The sequence below is a fragment of the Rhinolophus sinicus genome, linkage group LG04, assembly GCF_036562045.2.
Source record: "Rhinolophus sinicus isolate RSC01 linkage group LG04, ASM3656204v1, whole genome shotgun sequence".
In the NCBI taxonomy this organism is placed as follows: Eukaryota; Metazoa; Chordata; class Mammalia; order Chiroptera; family Rhinolophidae; genus Rhinolophus; species Rhinolophus sinicus.
In genome coordinates, this window is record NC_133754.1 from 167,685,336 (window position 1) to 167,709,874 (window position 24,539).

At 39.1% G+C, this 24,539-nt stretch overlaps 1 protein-coding gene across 2 annotated transcripts in view; it reads right to left on the reverse strand.

Moving 5' to 3' along the window:
* The window catches only part of TMEM245 (transmembrane protein 245), an 86,728-nt gene that overhangs the window by 17,593 nt on the left and 44,596 nt on the right, over positions 1-24,539 (reverse strand). For both annotated transcript variants that reach the window (XM_019734186.2, XM_019734185.2), the window contains 8 exons: positions 23,835-23,925; positions 21,470-21,568; positions 19,205-19,336; positions 16,441-16,563; positions 16,166-16,311; positions 4,059-4,159; positions 2,518-2,692; positions 1,199-1,393 (listed from right to left, as the gene is read on the reverse strand). In XM_019734186.2, coding sequence (XP_019589745.2) covers positions 1,199-1,393; positions 2,518-2,692; positions 4,059-4,159; positions 16,166-16,311; positions 16,441-16,563; positions 19,205-19,336; positions 21,470-21,568; positions 23,835-23,925 — 1,062 coding nt within the window. The remainder of the gene's footprint in view (positions 1-1,198; positions 1,394-2,517; positions 2,693-4,058; positions 4,160-16,165; positions 16,312-16,440; positions 16,564-19,204; positions 19,337-21,469; positions 21,569-23,834; positions 23,926-24,539) is intronic.

Genomic DNA, 24,539 nt, shown 5'->3' on the forward strand with positions numbered 1-24,539 from the left:
GTGAATCGCACAGATACAATGCTGAGCCAAAGAGGCCTGACTCGAGCATATAGAAAAATTGAGCCCAAGGAACAGGGGGGTATGCAGTTAGCCAGTGTTCTCTGCCACTGTCAGGTAAGAGAACCCTCTTAGCCAGTGTTCTCATGCCGCTGTCATGATTCCGTTTGTATGAAGTTCAGAAGCGAGTGAAACTAATCTAAGGTGACAGTGGTCAGAATATTAGCAGAGAAGGAGTCTAAATGAGAGGGGGTATGGGGAAGGCTTCTAGAGGAATAAAAATATTCTACATCTTGATATAGGTAGTGTTTACATGGTAGAAGTATATGAAAAAATCATCAAGATGTGTATTCAAGACGTGCATTTCATCATATGTACAATATACCTGAATAAAAAGTGTTTTAAAAGTATGAGACAATCAGAAAAATGTTTTAAATTACAACTTGTATTACATTATAATTTATTTTACGAAATAGCAGTTATAGTAGATGACAGCAATTATGATTTCAATGCCTGTACTTGCAAAATAACAAGTTGCAACTCCATATTGGCATACTCATAATTTTCCCCTAACTTTTTATTTTGAAAAACTATAAACCTAAAGAAGAATGGAAAGACTACTACAATTAGCAACCATCTGTCCTTCAACTAGATTCACCAACTTTCACATTTTGCTGGTCATTTTCTCCCTCTCTCCGTTTGACATCTCACCCCGAAAGAATATTCTGCCACAAAATCGAAGTGTCATTATCACAGCTAAGAAATTTAACATCGATATATTATTTAATATACGGTCCATTATTGATTTCTCCAATTGTTCCAGAAATGTTCTTTACAGACTCTTCCCACCCCCAACCCAGGATTCTGTCACAGATTCATACATTGCTTTCGGTTGTCTTATTTCTTGAGTCTCTTTTAACCAACTATACCAAGGCCCAAAATGGTCTTTCAACTATTTTGTTTATTTTTGGTCTTCCGTGACATTAACAATTCTGACCCAATTTAGTTTGTAAATGTTCAATGTATGTGAAACCCAAAAATCTGCAAACAAATGATTTCTATTTACTTTATGTCTTCTGTAATCTTTAGTCGAGCAGGGGTTCTCAAAATACCTGTATGCAGACAGACTATTCCAGTCAAAAACACAGGGGCAAGATAGCTCAATTTACAGACGGTTTCTGACCATTCCGCTTTAACTCACCGCTGAGTCTGCGCAGGCCATGGGGTCTGGTGTGGCGTGGGCACCGAGTTCGTGGGACTCACGAGCATGGCACTGTAGATATTGGAAGCAACCACAAGGATGCAGAGCAGGATGGGCCCGATGATGGCTCCCTCCAGGCCGAGGTAGTACGCGCCGCCAGCCACGGCCAAGCCTGTCAGGTAAGGATGGCCGCCTCTGGAATGAAGAGCACATACGTTACTCATGACTTTCAACCAACGTCAGTCTTGGAGTCAATCTGAAACACATTCCTTAACACAATGGTCATTCTCTAAAACACCAGGCTTTCCACTACATTATCAGCTTTCTTTAGATTATCTCAGGTGGATAACTGGACATTGCCATACTACTGAGATGCAAGAATTGTTCTTGCCTACATAACGTGTGTGACATTTGCCTTTGTGTAGGTCCAGCAACTGAAGGAGTGAAGGCAGGAATGGTAACAGGTACCCTGCACCCATCACGTGACTGCCTGAACCGGGTTAATGTTGGCTTAGGACTGGTTGTATTAGTCACCTGTTCGGTTCGCTTCCATCAAGGATAATTAAGTGGGCACAATTTAGCATGTAATTCAATTAATTATGCTTTTTTAAAGATAACAACAATACAAGAGCATCCCTGTTACGCGTAGGTTAGACTTCTGGCAACCTCCTAAAATATAGTTTTTAAGACAGGTAATGATACAAAGCCTCCTGAGGAAAATACCTGTCACAAAGCCCAAGATTTTTATTTCACAGGAGAGTCATAATTGCCCTCCAGCTTATCACAGTATCACTGACGTAACCGGAATGAAATAAGATGGATTATAGCAGCACAGCACACTGATAATGGTAACAGATGTTTAAGATCTTGATAGCTCGACTTGTCAGATAACTTGATGAGATTCGATTTCACGTGGAAATTGCCAGGCATACAACCTAATCAAGTTGTTCTCCAAAAGCAAAGAGTTCTGAAAATAATTACTAACTCATTAATTTACTTAAAATACTTTACATCTAGCAATATTTCTTTCCTAGGTTAAATGTCACTAAATCAGAAAACTATTCACAATTTTGTTTTAACTCAGAGTCTCATATTTTATAAATAATACTTGCATAACACCAAAATACCTTGAAAACAATATTTATTATATTAAACTCTGATTATATTAGTGGGATCATAGAAGGCTGCTTCACTAAAACATCCTACCACCTGTCCTTTCTCCCATTCCCAAAACAACAAGAAAAACATCCTCAAAAATGGCCACAGAAATCCTTCAATCTGATTCACTAGCAACTTCATAAGTTCTGTGGAATACTTACCCTGATATATCAGAATAGATGGCAGTATCTACAAAATATGTGGGCAAGAGATGAAAAACCAGCAGTAAGATGGCTTTGCATCCTAAGCCTTGTGTAAGCCACAGGTCTAGAACTGCAGGGATTGCTGCCCAATACGTCCCCAGAAATGGCACTGCTCCAAGGATTGCTGCTAAAGCTAGGAACAGATTAAAGTAAGAAACTGAACATCATCATCAAAACAGTAACACAACAACCTAAGCACTAGCTCTTCCTACGTAAAAATTCACACTGAAACAAGTGCAACAAGTACCAACTCAAATTTTCAGGGAATGATATACCCTTGTTTAATGAAGGTCCAATATCTTAAATCTTGTTATTAAAAAATCTAAAGTTGTCTACTTCATGAATCTACTCTTCAGCAACAAAATTTTAGTGCCCTGCATTTGTTCTTCTGAATCAATGGTTAGTTAATACACAATCCTATAATGGAACTAACTATAGAACATTGGTCACAATTTGTACTGAGCCCAAAGCCAGATCAGAAATTCGTTTCTATATCTCAGATGAGTACATATACTTTACCTTGCATCTTTCTAATAAAAAATGAAATGCGATTTAAAAATAACCAAAACACCCGGCTAGTTAAAGGAACCTACTCCAAGCTTGTCCCCAAGAACTTTATGCTCAAGCACTCTACAGACGGTCTGGCTCTCCTGGCTAAGAGTCAAGCACACATGGATTCTAGTTCTGCTCCTGACCATGAACCAGGAATGTGACCTCAGGAAACTTTGGTTTCTCATCTATACAACAAGGCCATCACCTCGTCTGCCTGCCTCACGGATCTGTCGTAAAATAATAACCTCCACATGCTCTCAGGGTGCTTGCACGTCAGAGGGTGGCTTCGTGACCAACAAAGTAGGACAGAACCTGAATGAACTTGGGAATGTAAATAAGGAAGCAGACACAGACAAAAGAAGAAAAAAAATGGTGGTAGAGGTAAATGTGGAAGGCAGATAGATTTAGGTAGATGAAAAGCCAGAGAAAGGAAGGAAGAAAAGGGGGAAGGTGAGGAGCAGATCACATAGAAGAAAACTAAAAGATGGTCATTAAACCATCCCGGTGCTTATGGAACACGGGTATTATCAGAATAGATCTCAAGAGGTGTGGAGACAGCTTAGGGGCCCCCCAGCATTAATTTTGCCCACCCACCCCACAGTATCCTTCATGGGACAAAGCTCTTTGACTGACTCATTGTTCCCTGCCAATCAGTTTGATTCAAACATTTACTGAGTACCAATTAAGTGCTAGGTGTTAGGTGCTAAGTGCTAGGACATTCACTCAACAAATACTTCTGCAGTGCTTTCTATGTGCTGGGTATTGTTCTAGCTACTGGGGATACAGCAATAAAAGACATTACAAATCATATTTCTGCCCCTAATCTGGATGAGATTAGATCTCAAATTTCAGTACTTTGAACTTGACGAACATGACATTTCCCTATGTATGTAAAATAGCTTAACTTCCCTTAAGTGGAGGATATTGGAAGTTATGACAGTTGTTACCTGATGGTATGAAGACAATATTGATGCCAAATATAGTATGAGTCAGCCAGGTGTACAGTCCATAGAAGCCAGCCATTTTGAGGGACGCATCAAACACCCCTCTAGAAGGCCCAAAGATAAAAGGGAAAGCAAATAAACATAGTATTATATTGTGATTCAGAAAAATCAATATTTCTACGTGTCTGGCTACTTCATTACAAATCTGTTAATAGCTTCAATTTTTCCAATGCCTGAGAATGATGTTTTCATTTTGTTTCAAAGAAACAAAGACTTTATTTTAAAACCTGGAAATACGTTGACTAAACTGTTCTTTAAATTTCTCTCTGGTGCAAAGATAACTGAAATAAAATGCCTTAAATTCCCCTATTTGCTGAAATAATAAATCAACTTTTCATTTCTAAAACAGACCTTTGACCGGCAAAATAGAGGGAAAGAATATTAAGTGGGAATATCACGTTTCTGCAAATCGAGTTAAACTCGAAGACATCCAGGCTTTGGCCAGCCCTCCCCTTCGGGAAGTGAGTGAGGGACAACATGACTTGTACTTATCGGTTTTTCTTCTCTTGTGAACAAAATTTTCCCACATTTTTTCCACTATGCAACCAAGCCTACAAAGTAACTTCTACAAATGCTAACTATCAAAGAATGCAGGTCCCTGGGAAAAAAATTATGAAAACAAAAAAACCTTATTAACTCCAAAGTAAAATCAGAGAGGAAAATACACGAGAGATAAAAACAGATGCACATATTCGGTAATTAACAGGAATGAAGTACATGAAAATCTGCAATCTCGGGTGCTTCACTTGTGCTTTTCAATTGGAAAATTATTAAGGTAGTACTTTGCAAGGAGGAGAAAAAAAGAACCGCTCAGAGAGAGAACAGAGGCAGCAAACCTTACGTTATCCCAAGGTATCACAAAATTACAAAAACCAGGATTCTGCAGGACACAGGAGAGGGACCCTCATACTCACGAGAGAAGGAAAAGCTGTCTGTAATTAAAAACGCACAGGCCGTGGCAGCAAAGGTGACACTGTACACACAAAAGGAAACAGCAAGCTTTTCCAAAGCATCCCAAGAGGTTTACTGTTAGAAGCACAGTCAAGCTCTGGAGCCCAGGGATTCAGTCATTTAATAAGATTCTGAGACATGGGTTTGGTGCCAGAGTGGCTCCCCAATTGTGAAACTTTCTTTGTCATCCCGACCAGCAACTTTCATTCAAGAATGTCTTAAAGTAGCCATGTGACCTCTGACAATAGGGACAGAGCTTAAAGTGGTATCAAAAAGACTGAAAGGACAGGAGACAGCCCACAGGAAATATAAAAGATCTGAATAGTAACTGAATACAGGAGACAGAGGAAAAGGAAAATGGCAGAAGTTCAAGTTAAACCTGAGGGGAAAAGAATGGCAGTGTCTCAAAGACATACAGAAGCACAGAATGGGAGAGGACATGGAAGAAAAGAGAATACATTTAGTTTGGGCAAAGGTTAGAAAAACGGATGATGAAAATGCCCTGAGATAGCTGGAAATAAGAGACAAGGTTTAATAGAGAACCCAGGACAAGAGATTTGAGATGCACCAAACTGGATTAATCACAGGAAACGATACGATATCCCAAGGGGCAGACCTGGCGAAAATGGGGCTGGTTTTCATAAAGGACCCAAGGACAAAGATACACCAGCCAAAGACATAATGAAATCATTTCTGTAATAGGAAGAAAAATCACTAGACTGTGGTATTCCCAGGGACCACGGGAGAAAGAAGCTTTTGAGAAGGAAGAAATCATAATAAGATCAAATATCACAGAGAGATTAATGAGAATCAAGTCTAAGGAAAAAAGCAGAGAACTGGGGAAGTCAATGAGAAAACATATAGATGTGGTCCTTTCATCAACCTTGTATTATTTTTTAAAAGTTTAAGCCAAAAAATAAGCTGGCATCATAGGTGCAACAGAATATCAAAACTGAATCACCTGTCTCGGTGGCAAGTAAGCAAAGCTCAACCCAAAAAGGACCACTTGCAGGAAACAGCACAGTCTTCTCTCATCAATGTCTGGGAATATTGCTTGTTCGTGACATTCTCACTAAGAAAACGTTTAAAGTAATTGTGTGGACCCTAAATGTATTATACAGTTTTTGCAGTCACTAAACATATTCATGTAACCCAAATCCCCTCTATCTTATTACTTATGACCTGATACACAAGCTTTATAAAACAGCAGTGAAAAACCCTCCAACGATTTACTACTAAGCAAGTTTTTTAACTCCCTCAAAGTCCTAGCCATTTTTTGGTCCTCTCTTTTTTCTCTATCAGCTTTACTGAACTATAATTTGTAAACAATAAAGCTCAGCAGGTTTAAGTATATGGTTCAGTAAATTGTGACAAACGTATACAGTTGCACAACCACCACTACAAACAAGATAGATAGCATTTATCACCTTAAAAAGTTTCCTCATGTCCTTTTTTAGTCAATCCCTCCTTCAACCTTGGGCTCTGAAAGCCACCAGATAGGCTTTTTGGCACTGCAGTTTTGCCTTTTCTAGAATTTCATATTAACAGAATCATACATTACACAGCATTGTTAAAAACTGGGGTGAAATATATGGAACAAGAAACTTACCATTTAACCATTTGTAAGTGTACAGTTCAGTGGTACAGTATTTGCTTTCTTTTACCTAGTACCACGCTTTTGAGAGTCATCCACACTGTGGAGTAGTATGCTCCTTTTTCATTGGTGAGTAGTATTCCATTTTGTGACTACACTGTGATTTGTTTATCCATTTACCAGTTGGTGGATATTTGGGCTGTTTCCAGTTTGGGCTGTTATGAATAATGCTGTGAGCATGCAAGCACAAGTCTTTGTGTGAACATGTGCTTTCACTGCTCTTCAGTAAATATCTTGGAGTGGAGATGCTGGATCATATAGTATTGGTTTAACTTTTTGAGAAACACTAGTAACTGTTTTGATCTCTCAATTCAAAGAAAACCCACACCCCATGGACACCCAATCAGAAGCCACTGTGGGCTATATCACACCATATCTCCTCGAAGCTTAAGACTACACTTCATACTTAGCGTTATGTGGGTGGATACTGGCGGCAAGGACAATTCAGCTCATGAAAAGCTAAACGACAATGTATCTGAAGGCCTTCCTAACTGACCCAGCGCACATTAAATGCTCAATAAACAATAGCTATTCCTGGTGCTATTGTTGTTATCAGAGTTCTTGAGGTCCGTATACTTGATCGGCACTCAGATTTTGACGACATTGAAGAATCTAGAAGTTTGTACCCCAAGAGCTTAGTGTAGCTGAATTGGGATGGTATGGTTACGAGAAACTAACACTTGCCAAGTACCCACGTGGTAGGCTGAAAACGCCCCCACAATAATGTCCATATCCTAATCCCAGAACCTGTGAATATGTGATCTTACATGGCAAAAGGAACTTAGCAGATGTGATTTAAGTCAAGAATCTTGAGATGGGGAGATTACCCTGGGGTACTGGGTGGGCCCAATGTAATCACAAAAGTCCTTATAAGAGGGAGGCAGTTCTGATAGTAGGTAGTAGCGACAGTTGAATAAATTGTGCATATACTAAAAACCACTGAATTGTACACTTTAAAATGGTGAATTTTATGTATGTGAATTTTATCTCAATAAAAAAAATTTATAAAAAGAGGAAGGCAAGAGAGTCAGAATCAGGGAAGGAGACATGATGACAGAAGTAAGACAGACAGAAGATGCTACACAGCTGGCCTTGAAGACAGAGGAAGAGGCCCCACGCCAAGGAATGCAGGTGGCCTCTAGAAGCTGGAGCAGACAAGGAAACGGATTCTCCCCTAAAGCCTTCAGAAAGAACGTGGCCCTGGTGATACCTTGATTATAGGACTCTTGACCTCCAAAACTGTAAGATAAAAAAAAAAATCTGTCTTTTTTAAGCCACCAAGTTTATGTTAATTTGTTACAGCAACAATGGGAAACTAATACAACCCAGTGATACGACCACTGATTCCCTGTTGTGTCTCTCTCATCCATGCGGAAAATAGATTCCTGGTCAAAAATCAGATAAATCTGTTAAACCAGAAGTACAGTATGGTTTTTTAAAAGAGATGAAAAAAGCTCAAAATAAGGGCAAGGTGGACCTGAGCTATTCATAGTTAAAAGGCAAGTAAACCCTTCTGGAAATTGTTGGACCTGTGAACGAGATCATTTTGATATACTAACTCCAAATCTAAGCACCCAATTTACTAAAAGCCAAGATGTTGGTGAAAATTCATTTTTGGTCTCGATTTCTATTACACATTACTGAGATATTCTTATGCAGGTCACTCGGGTACTTCACAGTTCTCAAAGCCAAGAGCCCACACAACAGCAAAGCATGGGCAGCTGTGTTCCAGCTGGCTCTGGTCCTGGCCAGGACCTTGACGTGATAACAGCTATCCCAGCTGACCACTTCCAAAGGGAAATTGGGCCTCAGTATACCGATCTTGAGACAAACTGGGGTCCTCTTCATTCTATTAGAGTGAAGTGTTCTAGATAATACAAGGAGATCACAGAGGTGAGGGGCAGAAAACCAGAGAAGCCATCAGAGGAGACAAGCCACGTATGGTGCTCACAGCATGTGCGTCCACGCCTTGTTGGCACGACGACAGGGAGAACTCCTGTGTCCCACACTGGCCTTCAGTGACATGGGTGCCTGGATTGGAAGGGAGCACTCATACACCCGAGTGATCTAGTGTACTACAGATCCAACCATTTCCAGTGGGTTATTCCTGCCTTTTCACCGGAAATAACTCAGTCCTTCACCTTAAGCTTTTTTTTTCTCTTAACTGAACTGTACTCCCAGTTTAACAGGTTCATTTGATTTCTGACCAGAGGTTTCTTTTCTGGATGAATGAGGGGGCCTAACAGTGACATTACATATGCAAAGCATGTTAACACAGAGCTTGACACACAGTGAATACTCAGCAAATGTTAGGGTAGAGATGGACTGAGAGAAGGAATGTGAGTGGAGGCCACGGGCCCAATATAGAAGAGAGAACTAAGAGAACAACAGTGAGAACTAAAGGAGTAGCAGTGAGGAAGGAAACAAGAAAAGAATGAGGTAAATGAATGAGAAATGTTAAGGAAGGAGAACTACCCTGTTTCCCCGAAAATAAGATCTAGCCGGACAATCAGCTCTAATGCATCTTCTGGAGCAAAAATTAATATAAGACCCGGTCTTACAGACCCAGTCTTATTTAACATAATATAAGACCGAACATAATGTAAGACCGGGTCTTATATTAACTTTTGCTCCAAAAGACACATTAGAGCTGATTGTCCGGCTAAGTCTTATTTTCAGGGAAACACGGTAACAGGACATGAATTCAGAAGAACAGGGAAATGGAAGTCATGAGACTTGAAAAGTCTCTACTGCTCTGTCACTAACTGCTTTGGAATTCCAGTTCTGTCATTTATTAGTGGCATGACAGGGCATGGCGATACTGAGAATTCAAGTAAAATACCACAAAGTTTTGGATTATTTTAAATTGTAAGGTATTGTGCTCGCTTCGGCAGCACATATACTATTAAATTGTAAAGTACTGAGCAGCCTATATGAGCAATAACCCAAGATACGGAGTAGTATATAGTCATTCATCTCTCAGCACTCTAAAATTCAAAGACTGCTAGGAATAATTTAATTTCACAATGAAACAAAACTTTATCAGGCACAAAACTAATGACATCCACAATACAGTTTGAATGGGTTACCAGAAATCATTAGTTTAATCAATGTAAGAATATTCTTACCATCCTACCAATGACAGATCGTTCTCTCATTTCATTCACTCACTGATATCGACCCATTAATCAACCCTTTTAAGACACTGAGATGCAAGGAGCATTTTCCCGTTTTGCCATCAAAAACAGACATTACGATACTCTTCATCAAATCCCCTGCAAAAATCCCAACAGCTATGACTTGAGGCATTTTCTAAGAGTGGTTACGTATGACTTGTGCTAGGTGAATACATAGTGCCATCGGGCATCACCCTTCCTTTTATAACTGCTCACAACCCTATGATCAAGCACCTACTATAGAAACTTCCAGAAAACCTATCTCAACTTCACCAGTCTAATATGTACGCGTTCCTCCACTCTACCTCAATCCTCTCTTTTGAAAAGAAGAATATTTGCCTGGGCTCAGTCTTCTGAGACCTCTCTTTTCAGTGACTCTCAAAAGATTATTGACAGCCTGTTCTCCAAGCTTTCCCAGCACTCAGCATTTGAAACGAACCAAATTCAGAAGATTCTGGAGGCTCTTTCCACCCTCTCTTTTGGTAGCTCAGCTGCACTGACTCAGCAGGTCTGATTTTGCTCAATGGAGGAAGAGACTACAGCAGCCAATGAGTTGGAGGCTCCCGTTTTCTAAAAGGCCACATCCTCACTCAGAGACCTTCCACTGTCAGTCCTACAGACGTTCCCCAGCCCCGCACCACATTGTAGACCGTTCCGGGGTAGGGTTCTGTGACTAACAGCTCCACCTAAGCATACATCTCTGGGAAAAACAACTCCAAGTGCATACATAGTCAGCTTTCTGTCTGCTTCTCAGCTTCTCTCTAATAATTGCTATTGTATATTTAACCTGTATTGCAGTTGTGTATCCAAGCCTCACTTACACAACTCTGTCTCTGAACTCCTCTGCACCACAGGCTTGAACTGCTTTAAAACAATTAGTTAGGCTTTTAATTCTTAACCAGCTCTCTGTCTACAGCCTTTATAAACTCTAAGCTGAAACTGTTATTCTTTCACAGGTTTCCTAGCACGTACTTCACTTCAGTTATCAGCCCTCTCTCATTTCTGACCAACAGATGGTTCTTGTTAATTTTTCTAAACTGAGTGAGTGAAAACTAGCCGGACAACTCAGGGTATGATCAGATGACCTGCTTTTAATGGATGAGATCTGAAACAAGGAGGGGGTGGGGAGAACGAGAAACTGGAGTCAAGTAGCTCTGTGCCCTCAGAGTACACAGGGCCCTAGACAGCAGACAAGTAGGAAGCACGAGTCCAAGAAGAAAAAAAAGAGAGTCGAGTTCATAATAAAACTCTGCCTACTCCTAACATTTTCTTACACTGGTTCGGCCCTTTATTTCTGAAGGTCAGATAGGAAGACTATCAGACTCTCATTCCCCTAGGAAACAAGAGCTATTATGTACTTCTCAGTATTCAAGCCTCCCTGCAATACACTGGGTCTCAAGTAGGTGAGCCAGTGGAGGGGGCAGGCCAGCCTCCAGAGACAGCGCCTACAGCAGTGCCCCTTATCCGGGACATATGGTCTAAGACCCCCACTGGATGCCTGAAACCACAGATATCACCAAACTCTACATATACTGCTTTTTTTCCTCTACATATGTATCTTTTCACTTAAACGAAGTACTTTACAACTTCTCCCTGGCATATCTGAACTGCCAACATCACTACCCTTGCACTTTGGGGCCATTATTAAGTAAACTAAGGGTGACTTGAACACAAGCACGGCGATACCCCAGTAGCCGATCTGACAACTGATGATTCTACTAAGTAACTAATGACAGGAGCGTATACAGCATGGAGACGCTGGACAAAGGGATGAGTCACATCCCGGGCGGTAAGAAGTGAGACGGCGTGAGATTTCACCACGCTACACAGAACAACACACAATCTGTAACTTAGTAATTGTTTATTTCTAGAATTTTTCATTTAGTATTTTTGGACCACAGTTTACCACGGGTAACTGAAAACACAGAAAGTGAAACTGAGGATGAGAGGGGACCACTGTATAAAATTACCAACCGGGAAAAGCATCCCTCAACTCCCTTGATTACTACCTAACCTCTTTTGAGAAGTTACATCTCTTTCAGTTTCCTGGTTCATCCACCCCAGAGACCAAGCTCTGCATAAAAGGTACAAAAACCTGGTGGTCACTGGATGTCCCGTCCAGAGGGGAACGTCATGCTGTGCACGCAGACCTAGAGGGCTGCTGGGGGCACAGAGAGGAGCCGCTCACATGGAAACCTTCCATCCCCACGGGAAAGAGTGAGTCACACACTCAAGCGTACAACCATGGTGTCACATTAGATCACCTGGAGACAGTGATTCAATATTTTTATCTCATTAATACATGGTTTTGTGTCGTTGATATGCTTAGTCATCATGGATGCTTACACTAATGCTAACCAAAAAACTAACAAAGGGTTGTTTCAATTATATAGGCAAATAGCAAACATTTGTATCTCAACACTAGTTCTATTATAAGCCTATTAAAATGAATTTAGCAATTTTTAAAGAAACATGATGAGAAACTAAATACAAGACAAAGTTTTTTAAGGTCATTTCCCTTGGAAACAAAAGTAAAAGTTTAGGTTTATCAGACCAATCTTTAAACCAGTAGGGTAAATAGGCATTATATTTACTGATTTGGTTATTATTTTAAAACTCTAGCTAATTTAGCTAATTTAATTTTCACAATTATGCATAAGAGATTGTCTCTTTATTCCAATATTAGGAGCGAGAGCTCTTCCAATAAATGAAAACACATTTTCTAACAGTTTCAAACTCTTTCTTACACATTTTAATTTAAATAAATAATGTTTACAACCTTAAGTCCATGACAATTATTTTCCAAAAATACTTAAAAGTCAAAAAATAGAAATACTGATTCATTAAATGGGCGACGCTGACTTTTTTTTTTAACCCAAATACTTTTAATTCTCCAAAACGGGTGGGTAGCGGTGGTAAGCAAGTTCACTTTCCAAATGAAAATTTCACAGTACATACACTCTCCCATCTAATTCATCGGAACTCCCACCCATAGGTACCGATAAGCTGTGATCCCACAAGCAAGAGCCATACCCGTGTGCATGCACTCATGTGAAAATATCACACACACTAAATTGCACTGAGGCCGTGACAACATGCAACTTAGTAATGTGCAATATCTCCACCAGAGCAAGCAGAATGGGAGCATCAGGAGAGGAGGGTGTGATGCAGACATTCAGGACACAACATGCTCGAGGGGAGGAAAATGGTCTGGGGAGAAAGGACGCATGCCACTAACTCAAAAATTCATGAAACAAACACACAATCACAAATGTATTCCATTTAGAATACTATTCAGAAGTGTGAATAACAACTAAGGTTCAAAAATTCAGTGAGACAGAGATTATAAAGGAGCCACATATTTCAAAAGACAAAGCTTTGGTTTCAAAGAACCAAAGACGTTTTTACTGGCTGGTCATGCACTTAACTCCCAATTTCAATTCAACTTTTAACTTATTAATGGACCATATGAGCTTAATGATCAGCTTACCTGCATCACTGACGATGACTAATGATTGGTGTTTATAAAATCTGATATCACTGATAATTTGCAGGCTAAACTATACTCTCAGGACATTATAATAAATATTTTCATAATCATTTCTATAACATTTTTCCTCTTAAAAATTTTTCTCCATGAAGAAACATATTCCATCTGAACACAATCCTTCCAAATGAAAAATTTGACAAGACCTCTTAGAACTAGAACCCACTGCTCTCATATATATATGGAGGCTCTTCAGAGGTATGTACATAAAACCTGTACATTTCGATTTAAGTCGTGAATTTGACCCAGTAAATAAATAGACCAAAAGCACTTAGACTGCTAAAAATCATCCTGAATTACAACCTTTAATTTATATAACTTGATGTAGCTGTGGTAAGATAAATGGCCCAGGATATAACAAGTTCTCTAGTCTGTAGCATATTTTTTCAGACTCACAAAATTCTATTCATTTTGAGAACCATTAGGATTATAGTTCTGGTACTGAAGATTGTGAAAATTTTTCTCTGTATTAAAAATAAGATGATAAAATGAATGGGTTTTGTCCCAGTATGCTTTGGACATGGGCATAATTAGAGTGCATAATTAGTGCATGCAAACCCAAGAAGATAAGGCAAATCTAATTTGTAGAAAGACATATATTTCCTCGTATCTCTGTAGATGACCACACTCTTCCAATTCGCTCCTGAGCCGAGACCTGAATTCTTAGCCATCAGCTTCATGTGTCCATGTGAACAGTGTAACAGAACCACACATTGAACTCATCATCTTTTCCCCTCACGGGCTCCTCCTGGAAGAAGCTATCGCGGTCCACCAGAAGGGACTGTGCTTTCAAGCAGCTGGACCTAGGTACACGTCACAGCTATGCTTACCAATTGCAAGCAATCGTGACGTTAAAGAATTAAGTTTAAAACAAAGGAGAACTTGGTTTTCATACCAAATATGCCATGAAAAAAGGACAACTCAATGACAGACATTCAGGGGATGGTCAGCAAGTGGTTCACTCTAAGAAAGCAGAACGAGAGAAAATGCAAGAACTGTGATTTGAAGATAAAAACTTTTGTGAGAATAAGGGTCAGGACTCATAAAGATGTATCTACTTTAGGAAAATAGTTATCTTTCTTGAAGTTCATTATAGACAAGGTAGATATTTTCCCGTAAAGCTTGGCTTCTGCCACAATGACTAGAAGATTCTGCCAGGCTTTGAAGTAGTTGATTCAATAACTTTATTTTATTGGGAAAGCGGAAGGTTACTTTTCCTTTTTCATAGAGCATTTGCATAAATTTTTGAGTCAGTTTAGATAAACTAACATTAACCAATTCCTAGAGTTTTCATCATTTCATTTACTCAATAAGATGATAACCAACAGTCATATAGGCTTAGAAGAGATGCCAAAGCCAGTAAGTTCTTCCTAAAGAACAGCTTCACACTGAAACTGCTACGTTAGATAATACACTCCCAGACTTGGAATGAATCTTTACATGGACGGCCCCACAGGGATACCTAAGAGTACCAGAGGGGATATGAGCATTTGTTTTTCAATCCTACTCGATGCCCAATCAAGAAAGCAAGATACTGATAAAGGCTTTACCCAGGCCTTGCTGGTAGGAAAAAGGGGAAAAAATCTACCCAAGTTTCCAGAGAGAGTATATTTTAGAAGCATTCATCCTATTTGAATGTAACAGAGGGTTTTCCAAAGATTACAGGGGTATCCTCACCAGCTATTACATGAATACCGTGATAAAATTAAACCAAGCTCAGTCAGACAGAGTTAATAGGTCAAATCAAGATTTCTGCAGAAGACTGGTTCCAAGCAATTGTATTTTTTATAAGTATGTGGAAACAAATGCCAGCCAAAGATTCACTATTGAAGAGAAGCTTACTCACCACCTGGCTAACAACTTATCAGAAAAAGCAGCCCCAATGGATAACACGAGGATTTAATTGGAGTAGCTATTCATAAACAGTAAAAATGTAGTGAAGTATTAATAATGAGTTCAGAGCAATGAGGGACAAGGCTTGGGCATCAGAAAGCCTCTCCCTACTCAAAATGACAAAGAGGAAACAGCAAAGGGGGACAGCAGCCAGTGATCTGGGAAGAGCATATGAAGAATAAATGTTGAAGAAACATCTCATATAGAAACAAAGCCTGCAATACATGGATCCCAGAAGACATGAGGCAATTTCTGGCCAGAACCTACACTGCACAAAGAGCCTACAAGTGTGACTTGGAGATAACCAGAAACTTTGCAACCTACCCCCTGCAGAGGGCACGGCCTGGCTGCAGAGGAAGAGAAGAAGAAACCGGGCCACCTACTCCCCTCCCTAAGCAAAGACAGAATTCCCCAGAAGAGAAGGAGGATTCTGAGAGAAGGTGAGGTGTACGTGTGTTGCAAGAGGCAGATTCGCTGAGCAAGTGACATGACGATGAGCAGACAGAACAGGAGCCTGTGGACAGAAAGCTGATGGGGACAGGACATTAAATCTTTGTAAATCACAGACTCGGGAGTAAGACACTGAAACTGTTTTCCATTTTTTTCTTAACATTTGCACTGCTCATTATTTTTTTTCTTATCAACATTTGCACTGATCCTATTTTTTTTTGAGGATAACAATCACAAAAGGAGATAACAATTTTTGAAAACACCAGTTCCATCGCTAGCTTAGCAGTGAATATTACCAGGAAGGCTCAAGACAGAAAATGGGCTCCTTATGAAAAGAAGTTTTGGAGGGAAATAAAAATAGCATAAATCTTATCCCTACCTGATAGCTTCTTCCACAGACTGGCCAATAATATTAGAGGAAGGACCTGGCTGAGATAGTGGTGTCAGGCTTATCACCCACTTCACTGGCTTGTAGTACTCATCACTGGAACTTAATAGATAAAATAGTGTGGTCAGGAAAATTATCTGCAAAACAAAGGACAGTATCTCCTAAAACATCACATTTGGAAACTACAGGGAGGAAACACAAATGGAACCAAGAATATGCTTTACTGGGGAAGGAAATGTGATGTGCTGTTATCTGTGTGTACATACCAGAGACAGAACAAAATTGAGAAGGGCTGTCCCACTGTAGAAGAGGATGGTCAGGAGCGTAGTGACAGTGGTGAAAAGCAGGCTCACATTCCGGCTCATGACAATCCACAGAGACTCTAAGATCTGAGAGGAGGGAAAGCTGAAGATCAGAACTAATCCTTGGGAAAGAAGTTTCTCGTGTGCTTTTCATATAGTGTTTTAGTACCATAAACTAAAAGACAAAAACTGAGCATTATTTTAAAAGGAAAAAAAATAATCTGAAAACATCTGAATATCGGTAAGGAAGGAAAATGGTCAAGTAAATTATGGTGAAGCTACTCCAAATAATATTAGGCAGCCATTAAAAAATACCTCTTATAACATAGGAAAGTATTTTATGATATAGTGCTACATTTAAATAGCAGGATACAAATATTTTATATATAGTATGATTATAACTATATAACTGATATGCACAGAAAAAAATACCTACAAGAGAATATACCGAAATGCTTGTGGGATCACAAGTGCAGGCCATGAAAATCTAGCGTTTGTCTTATTAGCTGCTCCCCCCTTGCCACCTCCAACTTAGATTCATCTACAAATACACAAGCACCTTCACGAAAATCACAGTAAAATGAACAGATAACATCAAGGGCAGAGCTTTCTACACCTGAAAGTCGTTCTTCAGATAGATGATGACCTTGATTTTTACCAAGACCTACCGACTTCAGTTGACCCATCACCTACAAATTCACTCGAATGAGATATTAAAATGAAGGCTATTAATGTATGCTAAATATTACTAAAGAAAAATGCACAATATCTATAGCACAGCCACGTTTTCAGTTCCTATCTCTTCATAAACTTAAATTCCCTCATGATTAATGTAAGTTCTATTCTCAAGTATCCTTCCTCTTAATGAAAAACAAGGAAGCAAAATGTTCAGAAAAACACCTTCCCTTACAGTTTTCAAAATGCTCCCAGAAACCTCCCACCAGTGCTGGGAGGGAAGCAATGCAGATATCATCTTGATTTTATAGATGTGCAAACTGACGCTCAGAGATTTTTAAAAACTTGCCCAAGGGCATAGAGCAAGTAGTATGTAGAACTAGAGCTGGGACCAGAACTCATAGCGTCTGAATTTATTTTGGTGCCCTTTCTAAAACAGCAGTTCTGTTTTTTGTAATCTGTTCAAGTCATACCCTCTGTGCTATGAAAGGCCTATCCATTCCTTTCCTACCTCAAACGTACCATTTATAAAGGCATATTTTGTTGTCCTCGGCATTTCTTGCAAACCTCAGCTCAGTCTTCGTTAAGAGAACTTTGGCAGGCTGGTTTCATTTACAAAAACTCCTTACATAAAATCTTGAAAATGTTTCACAATGCCTACAAAAATATGCATGATTGACTATCTGACCCTGTGGGATAAGGGATGAATGAATAATGCCACTGATTCTAAGAAACAAACCAACAATGCCCTTACTTGTGATTCTGACAAGCATTCTTTTGGGGGGCCTCAGTCATTTTGGAATTTTTATCAAAAAAAAGGTTTTAAATAGTTTCTGGGTCATACTGATAGGAAATGCCCCTGGTGAGTCTTAAGAAATTGACTGAATACGTTAATTGTAGACTAGTAGTTGTCAACATCAAGTAACCTTTCTATATACTCAAGGGAATTAGGAAGGAAGGTTCAGAATATAAAAAAGAGCTGTTGGTATTACAAGTATGCTGGCAGAAATACACACATTTCATTTCAAACCTTTATAGCTCTATTTGATGAATGGGAGGAAGGGAAAGTGTGAGTGCAAGGATGGGGGTATTAACTAAAGGAGTTGTAAGAAACCCAAAAGGAAGTGTAACAGGGCATGAGGGACTTGCAAAAAAAGTCACATCTTTACCTTCGTCTTCTATATTAGAAAGCCAAAGATAACATCTAAAATTGTAAAACCATAAAAGAGCAACATAAACATTATTTTAGAAATTTAGAGGTAAATACCCAGAGAAAGCTAAAAGAATTGACAGCTGTTTCTGGAGTTGAGACTTTGGAGAAGCACTGCTTCTCCAAAGTAGAGTTGGGGCACTGCTATTGTTTTTATATTAAAAATCTTAGAGCATTTTTTAGTTTTCAGCTATGGTCATCTATTATTTTGATAAAAATTAAATTTAAATATATCTAGCACTGCAAACCTCGACTTTTGTTAACTTGATGAAAGTTTATTCACAAGAAAATTCTTCTCATTTTTGTGAAAAGCCACAGGCTGAGAGACTTTACAAAGTACACTATAGAATGAAAGTGGTCGTTAAAACTTAGCAACACTGAAAGCTGTTGCTGCCTTCCATCCTTTTGAAAAAAAAAGAAAGGCAAAGATGGATGGTGCATGGGGGAGAAAACCTTATTTCCATCTACCAAAGGGCTTCGCTTCACCCACCAGAAAGGCAGCTCCCTCTCTAGGGGTCCAGCTGGGGACATTCCTTGTGGTCAGCCGAAAGGGACGAGGACACCCGTCTCAGAATCTGAGAGCCTTGGCTATGTGCTTATGCTTCCTGACTCAGTAGCTCTTGGTTCCTCTTCAGCCACAAAGGAGGCATCAGATCAGGGGAGCTGCACCCGAGGTCTTTGATTTTTGGACCTCTTTCAAGTGCATTTAAAACTTTCAAAAGTGTGAATGCCGTGGCCTTAAAAACAGGGTCACCAAAGGCCTTGAAGTGTGTAAAGAAAGCTGGGAATTAGCGTTTCTGCTTTTATTTCTAAGTCAGTTTCACTATAAATACTATTTCTTACCGAAAGAAACGTCTCAATGTTCTCGTGAATGAAAGAGGCGATATCCTGCCAGTCAAGAATGTCTCCCAACCAGCCGTTCTGACGACTTATGTGCATCTTGTGTCCTTTGTGCCTCCCAGAATGCGTTACGTTCTATGGAAGAAAACAGTGCAGACATGACATCTCCATCTTAACCTAAAGAACAGAATGTATAAAGAGCCTATTTTGTTTTAGGTCCACTTGAGCACTTCAGTAAGTACACAAAAGTGAAAAACTTTGCATCATTTAAGAAACCAATAAAGAACTCCACCTAAAGACTTGAGAGATATTTCTCTGTTTATATTCTAGTTACTGTGTCTCAGCCAAGCTAAATACACGTGTGTTGAGGAGGGAAGCACTTGATTCCTCAGTATATTCAACTGTATACAAACATAGCGTTTACTTTCATCTTTCCCCTTTTTTCAGCACCTCTATCTTTCCCTTGGTCTCCCATTTTTGCTCTTTTCCTCCTTTATTCATCTCCCTTATTAATCTTCCATATAAGATAAAGAGAGCAGAGAGGAGAAAAGAATATGAAAAAGTATACCTGAAACTAACACAATGTTATGCATCAATAATATCTCAGTAAAACAGGGAAAAAAGAATATGAAAAAGAAACAAGGGGGCTGGGGGAGAGGGGGTGGAATCTAACTTGTCTACCTGGAAAAGAATTACACTGGCAGGCATGCAGGAATAACTAGATTCGTAGGAGATAGAAATAAACAAAGTGACTGCCGAGGTTAAAATTCAGAAGTAGAGGTTTTAAGTTCTTAACATTTTACATGTGTTTCCATTCTCCCACTTTTGTTAACAGCATAGTGTTATCAATCCTTATTATGTAATAAAGACATTAGGTTCCAGTAAAAAGAGGTAAAGAAAGCAACTTCCTTAACCCCTTACAAACCTATGCCTTTAAAACACTGACCTCCCTGGACCATCAAAGGAAGCTCAAAGTGGATGACCTATAGTAGAAAGCTGTTTAAGCAGAAGCCCCAGAGTTAGCAGAAGAAACAGATACAACCTTACCAAGTGTCTGGCTCTTCAGCAGATATCTACCTAGAGATTCCCTACCTCATTTGAACTCCAAGTCTCTGAAAGCCACAAAAGCCAACACTTTTCTCCTTCAACTCCTCCCAGAGCACGAGTACACAAAGCAACAAATTCAAATTTAAAATGAAGCCCTCCTCCCCCCTACCGCAAGAGAAGAGGTTTACATATGCCCTCCTCTCCTTAGACCAACCCTGGGAAAAATGACCACCAACCTCTGCCCCCTCGCTCCCTCCTTCCCACTGCATAGGCATCTTCTGTGCCTCAGCTCCTGATGGCTCGCTCACAGGCCCTGCCCACCCAGGGCCATGGCCCCCCACAGCCAGTTGCTTTCAAAACTGGCATTTTTATATGTAGTGCAAAAATATTTTTCAATCATAAATTCTGAAGTATGAATACATAAGCACAAGTAGCACATAAGGTTGATTTAAAATAAAAAGATCTCCAAACTTTGAGATCTATTTTCACTTCCTCAAAAAGAAAGTTCTTTGTGTCTAGAGCTATACTGTCCAAAACAGCTGTACTGTCCACCAGCCCCATGTGGTTACTTACTGAGCACTTAAACTGTGGCTGGTCCAAAAACTGAAATGTGCTGTTGGTATATAAAATACACACCTGACTTCCAAGACTTAATATGCAAAAAATAATAATAATAATAATTATAGATATATAAATAAATAAAATATTTCATTAAAAAATTTTATTAAGTGAAATGATAATATATTGATTAGGTTTACTGGGTTAAGTAATTCATTATTAAAATTCATTTCACCTGTTTATTTTTTATTTTTTAACATGGCCACTAGAAAAATTAACATTACATATGTGGCTTGCATTACATTTCGACTGCACAGAGCTTAGTCTAGACGATGATATTCTGTTGATGATAATAAACAGAGAATGGAATATTGACACACCAGAGGGCTAGTGGGTTTTGCCATGGGGATTAACCACCAACTCATGCTGACTTTCAGTAACTTAAGGTTTAAGACCTTGCAACTTAAAACTTTCAATAAATGAAATCCCAGTGTTAATACAATCGGATCTAATTGATGGGTCTATACAATACTAGGTTGGTGCAAAAGTAACTGCGGTTTAAAAGGTTAAAAATAATTGCAAAGAACCGCAATTACTTTTGTATCAACCTAATAAAAGGACATTATTAGTTTATAATTGAAATCTTTAGCTAAAATAACTTACCTTTACAAACCAAGAATGATACAGTCTGTCCCAGAGTTCTAGTACTTGCTTTTCTATTACAGCAGTATTGTTCACCTTATCTCCAAGAATTTTATGAAGCTGGAAGAAATACAGATATCATCTGGTTTAATACTTCAGGCAACAACCCAGTAAAATTAATACATGCTGGGTCTTTACATTTGTTCCAAATCAAACTAAAATGTTCCAGACTATTTAATTGCTTCCAGCCACATTATGTCCTGTTCATAAAATCTGCTCCTTAATATTCCCAGTAAATTTCCTCTCTCTCATTTTGCTTCTTTTTTCTTTCCTCTATCCTTAGTTCACGGGGTGAGCTACTTCAGGCTGTAGGAGAATGTAAAAATGAAGCCATGATAACTGACATCTCTGATCTTACCTGCCCAGAGAAAAATCTTTCCCTGTGACCCCAATGCCCACCCATTACAGAGACATTTCATGTTTCATTTATCACCGTTATTAAGAATTGCTGGACCAGCCCAGTGGCTCAGTTGGTTAGAACGTGGTGCTCTTAATAATAAGGTTGCCACTTCGATCCCCACATGGGCCAGTGAGCTGTGCCCTCCACAACTAGACTGAAACAACTTCTTGACTTGGAGCTGATGGGTTCTGGAAAAACACACTTCAAAAGCCCTCCACAACTAGATTGAAACAACTACTTGACTTGGAGCTGATGGGTCCTGGAAAAACACACTTAAAAATAAAAAAACATGAACTTAAAAAAAAAAACCACAGAATTGCCACAGAACTTTAAGTAATATTTTAGAACCTTCGCTGTAAACACAAATATTTCCCTTAGTTTGCTGAGAGACAGCAAGCAGGTCTAAGAGTCATGAGTGATCAGACTGGCTTTATGATTTGTGGGAATCAAGTACACAGACATAAGGTAACCTAGAGAAAGTTTACTCATTACAGTATTTTATCTCACATTTCATTTGTTATTAAACATATGGCAATATTAAAACACTTTTCAAAAGACAAACACTGATGTTTAGTCCCACTTTCCTTAATATAACTGCTGCCATTTTTTCATTTCCTTTGCAACTTTCTGCCTGTTTACATAGATGTAATTTAGAATCCTATATTTTCTTTTGCATCATAAGCATTTCATATTTTGCCTTCATCTTTATTTTTAATGGTTTCATATTAGTTCATTAAGTTTTGATATTGTTATTTAATCATTAGCAAATGACAGGACATATATAGATGGTTCCCAATTTTTAATGTCACAAATAACACTGCAATGAACATCCTTATACACAATATTTTTCTTATTACTAACAGATAAGTTTACAAGAATCAAAGGAAATGAGCACTTTAACAATGCATGCATTATTAAATTGTCTTCTATGAGGATCGTACCAATGAATGCTTTTTGAATTTTGAACACAGAATCACATACTAATCCTTTTTTTTTCTGGGCATATGTCTCACTCCAACTAATTTTGTCAATCCCTAAATGATCCTAATTATTTCAATATATTAAAACGTCAAATTACCTTCGTTCCCATAAGCAATACTGGGGGGGGAAAGTATGTCCCAAATCCCTATCATGGAATTCGATCCTTAACTGTGACAAATATGTCTTTTCCTCTTCATTCTCCTTGACAAAACTTCAGTCAAGTTCATCTCCTCAAGTACACTCTTGCTTCTACATCTTGGCACACTTACCCCTTCTTAAAATACACTCGTCCTTCTCTTTATTCATTTAAGACCTGTCAGTCCTTTAAGCTTTATCTCAATTGCTACACTAAAGCACTGAACTCAGTTCCAGACACACACTTCTAACATCCTGCACTAGAAAGAGGAAGAATTCGGATGGAGTTAGTCTTCAGTTTGAAACCAAGCTCTGCAACGCACTACACGAGCACTGGGAATTAACCTGGCCTTAGGAGTTTGTTTCTTCTTCTGTAAAGTGGGCACAATAATTCAGAGTACTTGCAGGTTTCTTGGAAAGATAAACGAAACAAATTGCAAAGTGCAAAGCACAGTTCCCAGCAGACAACAAAATGTAATATGTGTCAATACTTTTGTACCCCCACAAAACCTTCTTCGACCACCCAAGCTCAGTGATCACTCCTTCCTAATGCACAAATAATGAATCAGCTCTATCTTGAACAACAAGGAAGTGGCCAACTTCTCAGGGTACTGGCCTGACAGTATTCAGTATCACCATCCAGAAGGTTTAATTTCATTATATGTTGCTTGTTGACTTGTAAACATAAGCCTATTCCAAAAATGTAAATTGTTCTAAACAGAATCTCCATTTACACTTTATCAAAGGAAGAAATCACTACCAATGAAGACCTTGCAAAAAGAAAGCCACAAAGAGAGGCTCTTCCCTTACCTTGTGGGTTATCCATTCTCGTCCATACTGATAGACATTGTTAGCCGCAGAATTGAGGGCTCTTTGGACTACCTGAGCCTCAGGAAGCCAACTAATTTAAAATAAAGAAAGAAAAAAATGAAAAACTAGTACACTTTTAGAGTAGTGCTCCTATAACTGTTTGAACTCAATGTATTTAAACAATTAGTAACCTACAAAATGTACATCAGTCATCAACAAACAAATACAAATGAATCACATACACAGGAATCCTTGACTTCTAGGCTTAATTGGCCTAATTCTAATATTTGGGACTTCTTTTAAAGCTTTCCTTATCCTTTAGACCCACTTTCCACAACCTCCCTTCCATTCTGCTCTGCTGGGATTCTCTGTCCTTCAAGCCCTGGGTCATCTGCCTTATTTAGCACCAGAGGAGATGGGTATGGGACACTGAAGTCAGCATCTGGGACTCAAAATGGTGGTTCTCAAAGCGTGATCCATGGACCAGCAGCATCAGAACTGCTTGGAAACCTGGCCCAAGCCCAGACCTACTAAAAAAAGAACCTCTGAAGCTGGGGCCCAGCAATCTGCACCTCAACAAGCCCTGAAGGCAATTCTGACGCACACTAACACTTGCAAACCACTGATCTAAGGTACTACGGAATTGAGTTAGAAAACAAGAAAATTAAGAGGGTGAATTGCTGTTTTCGATTTTTTTATCCATTG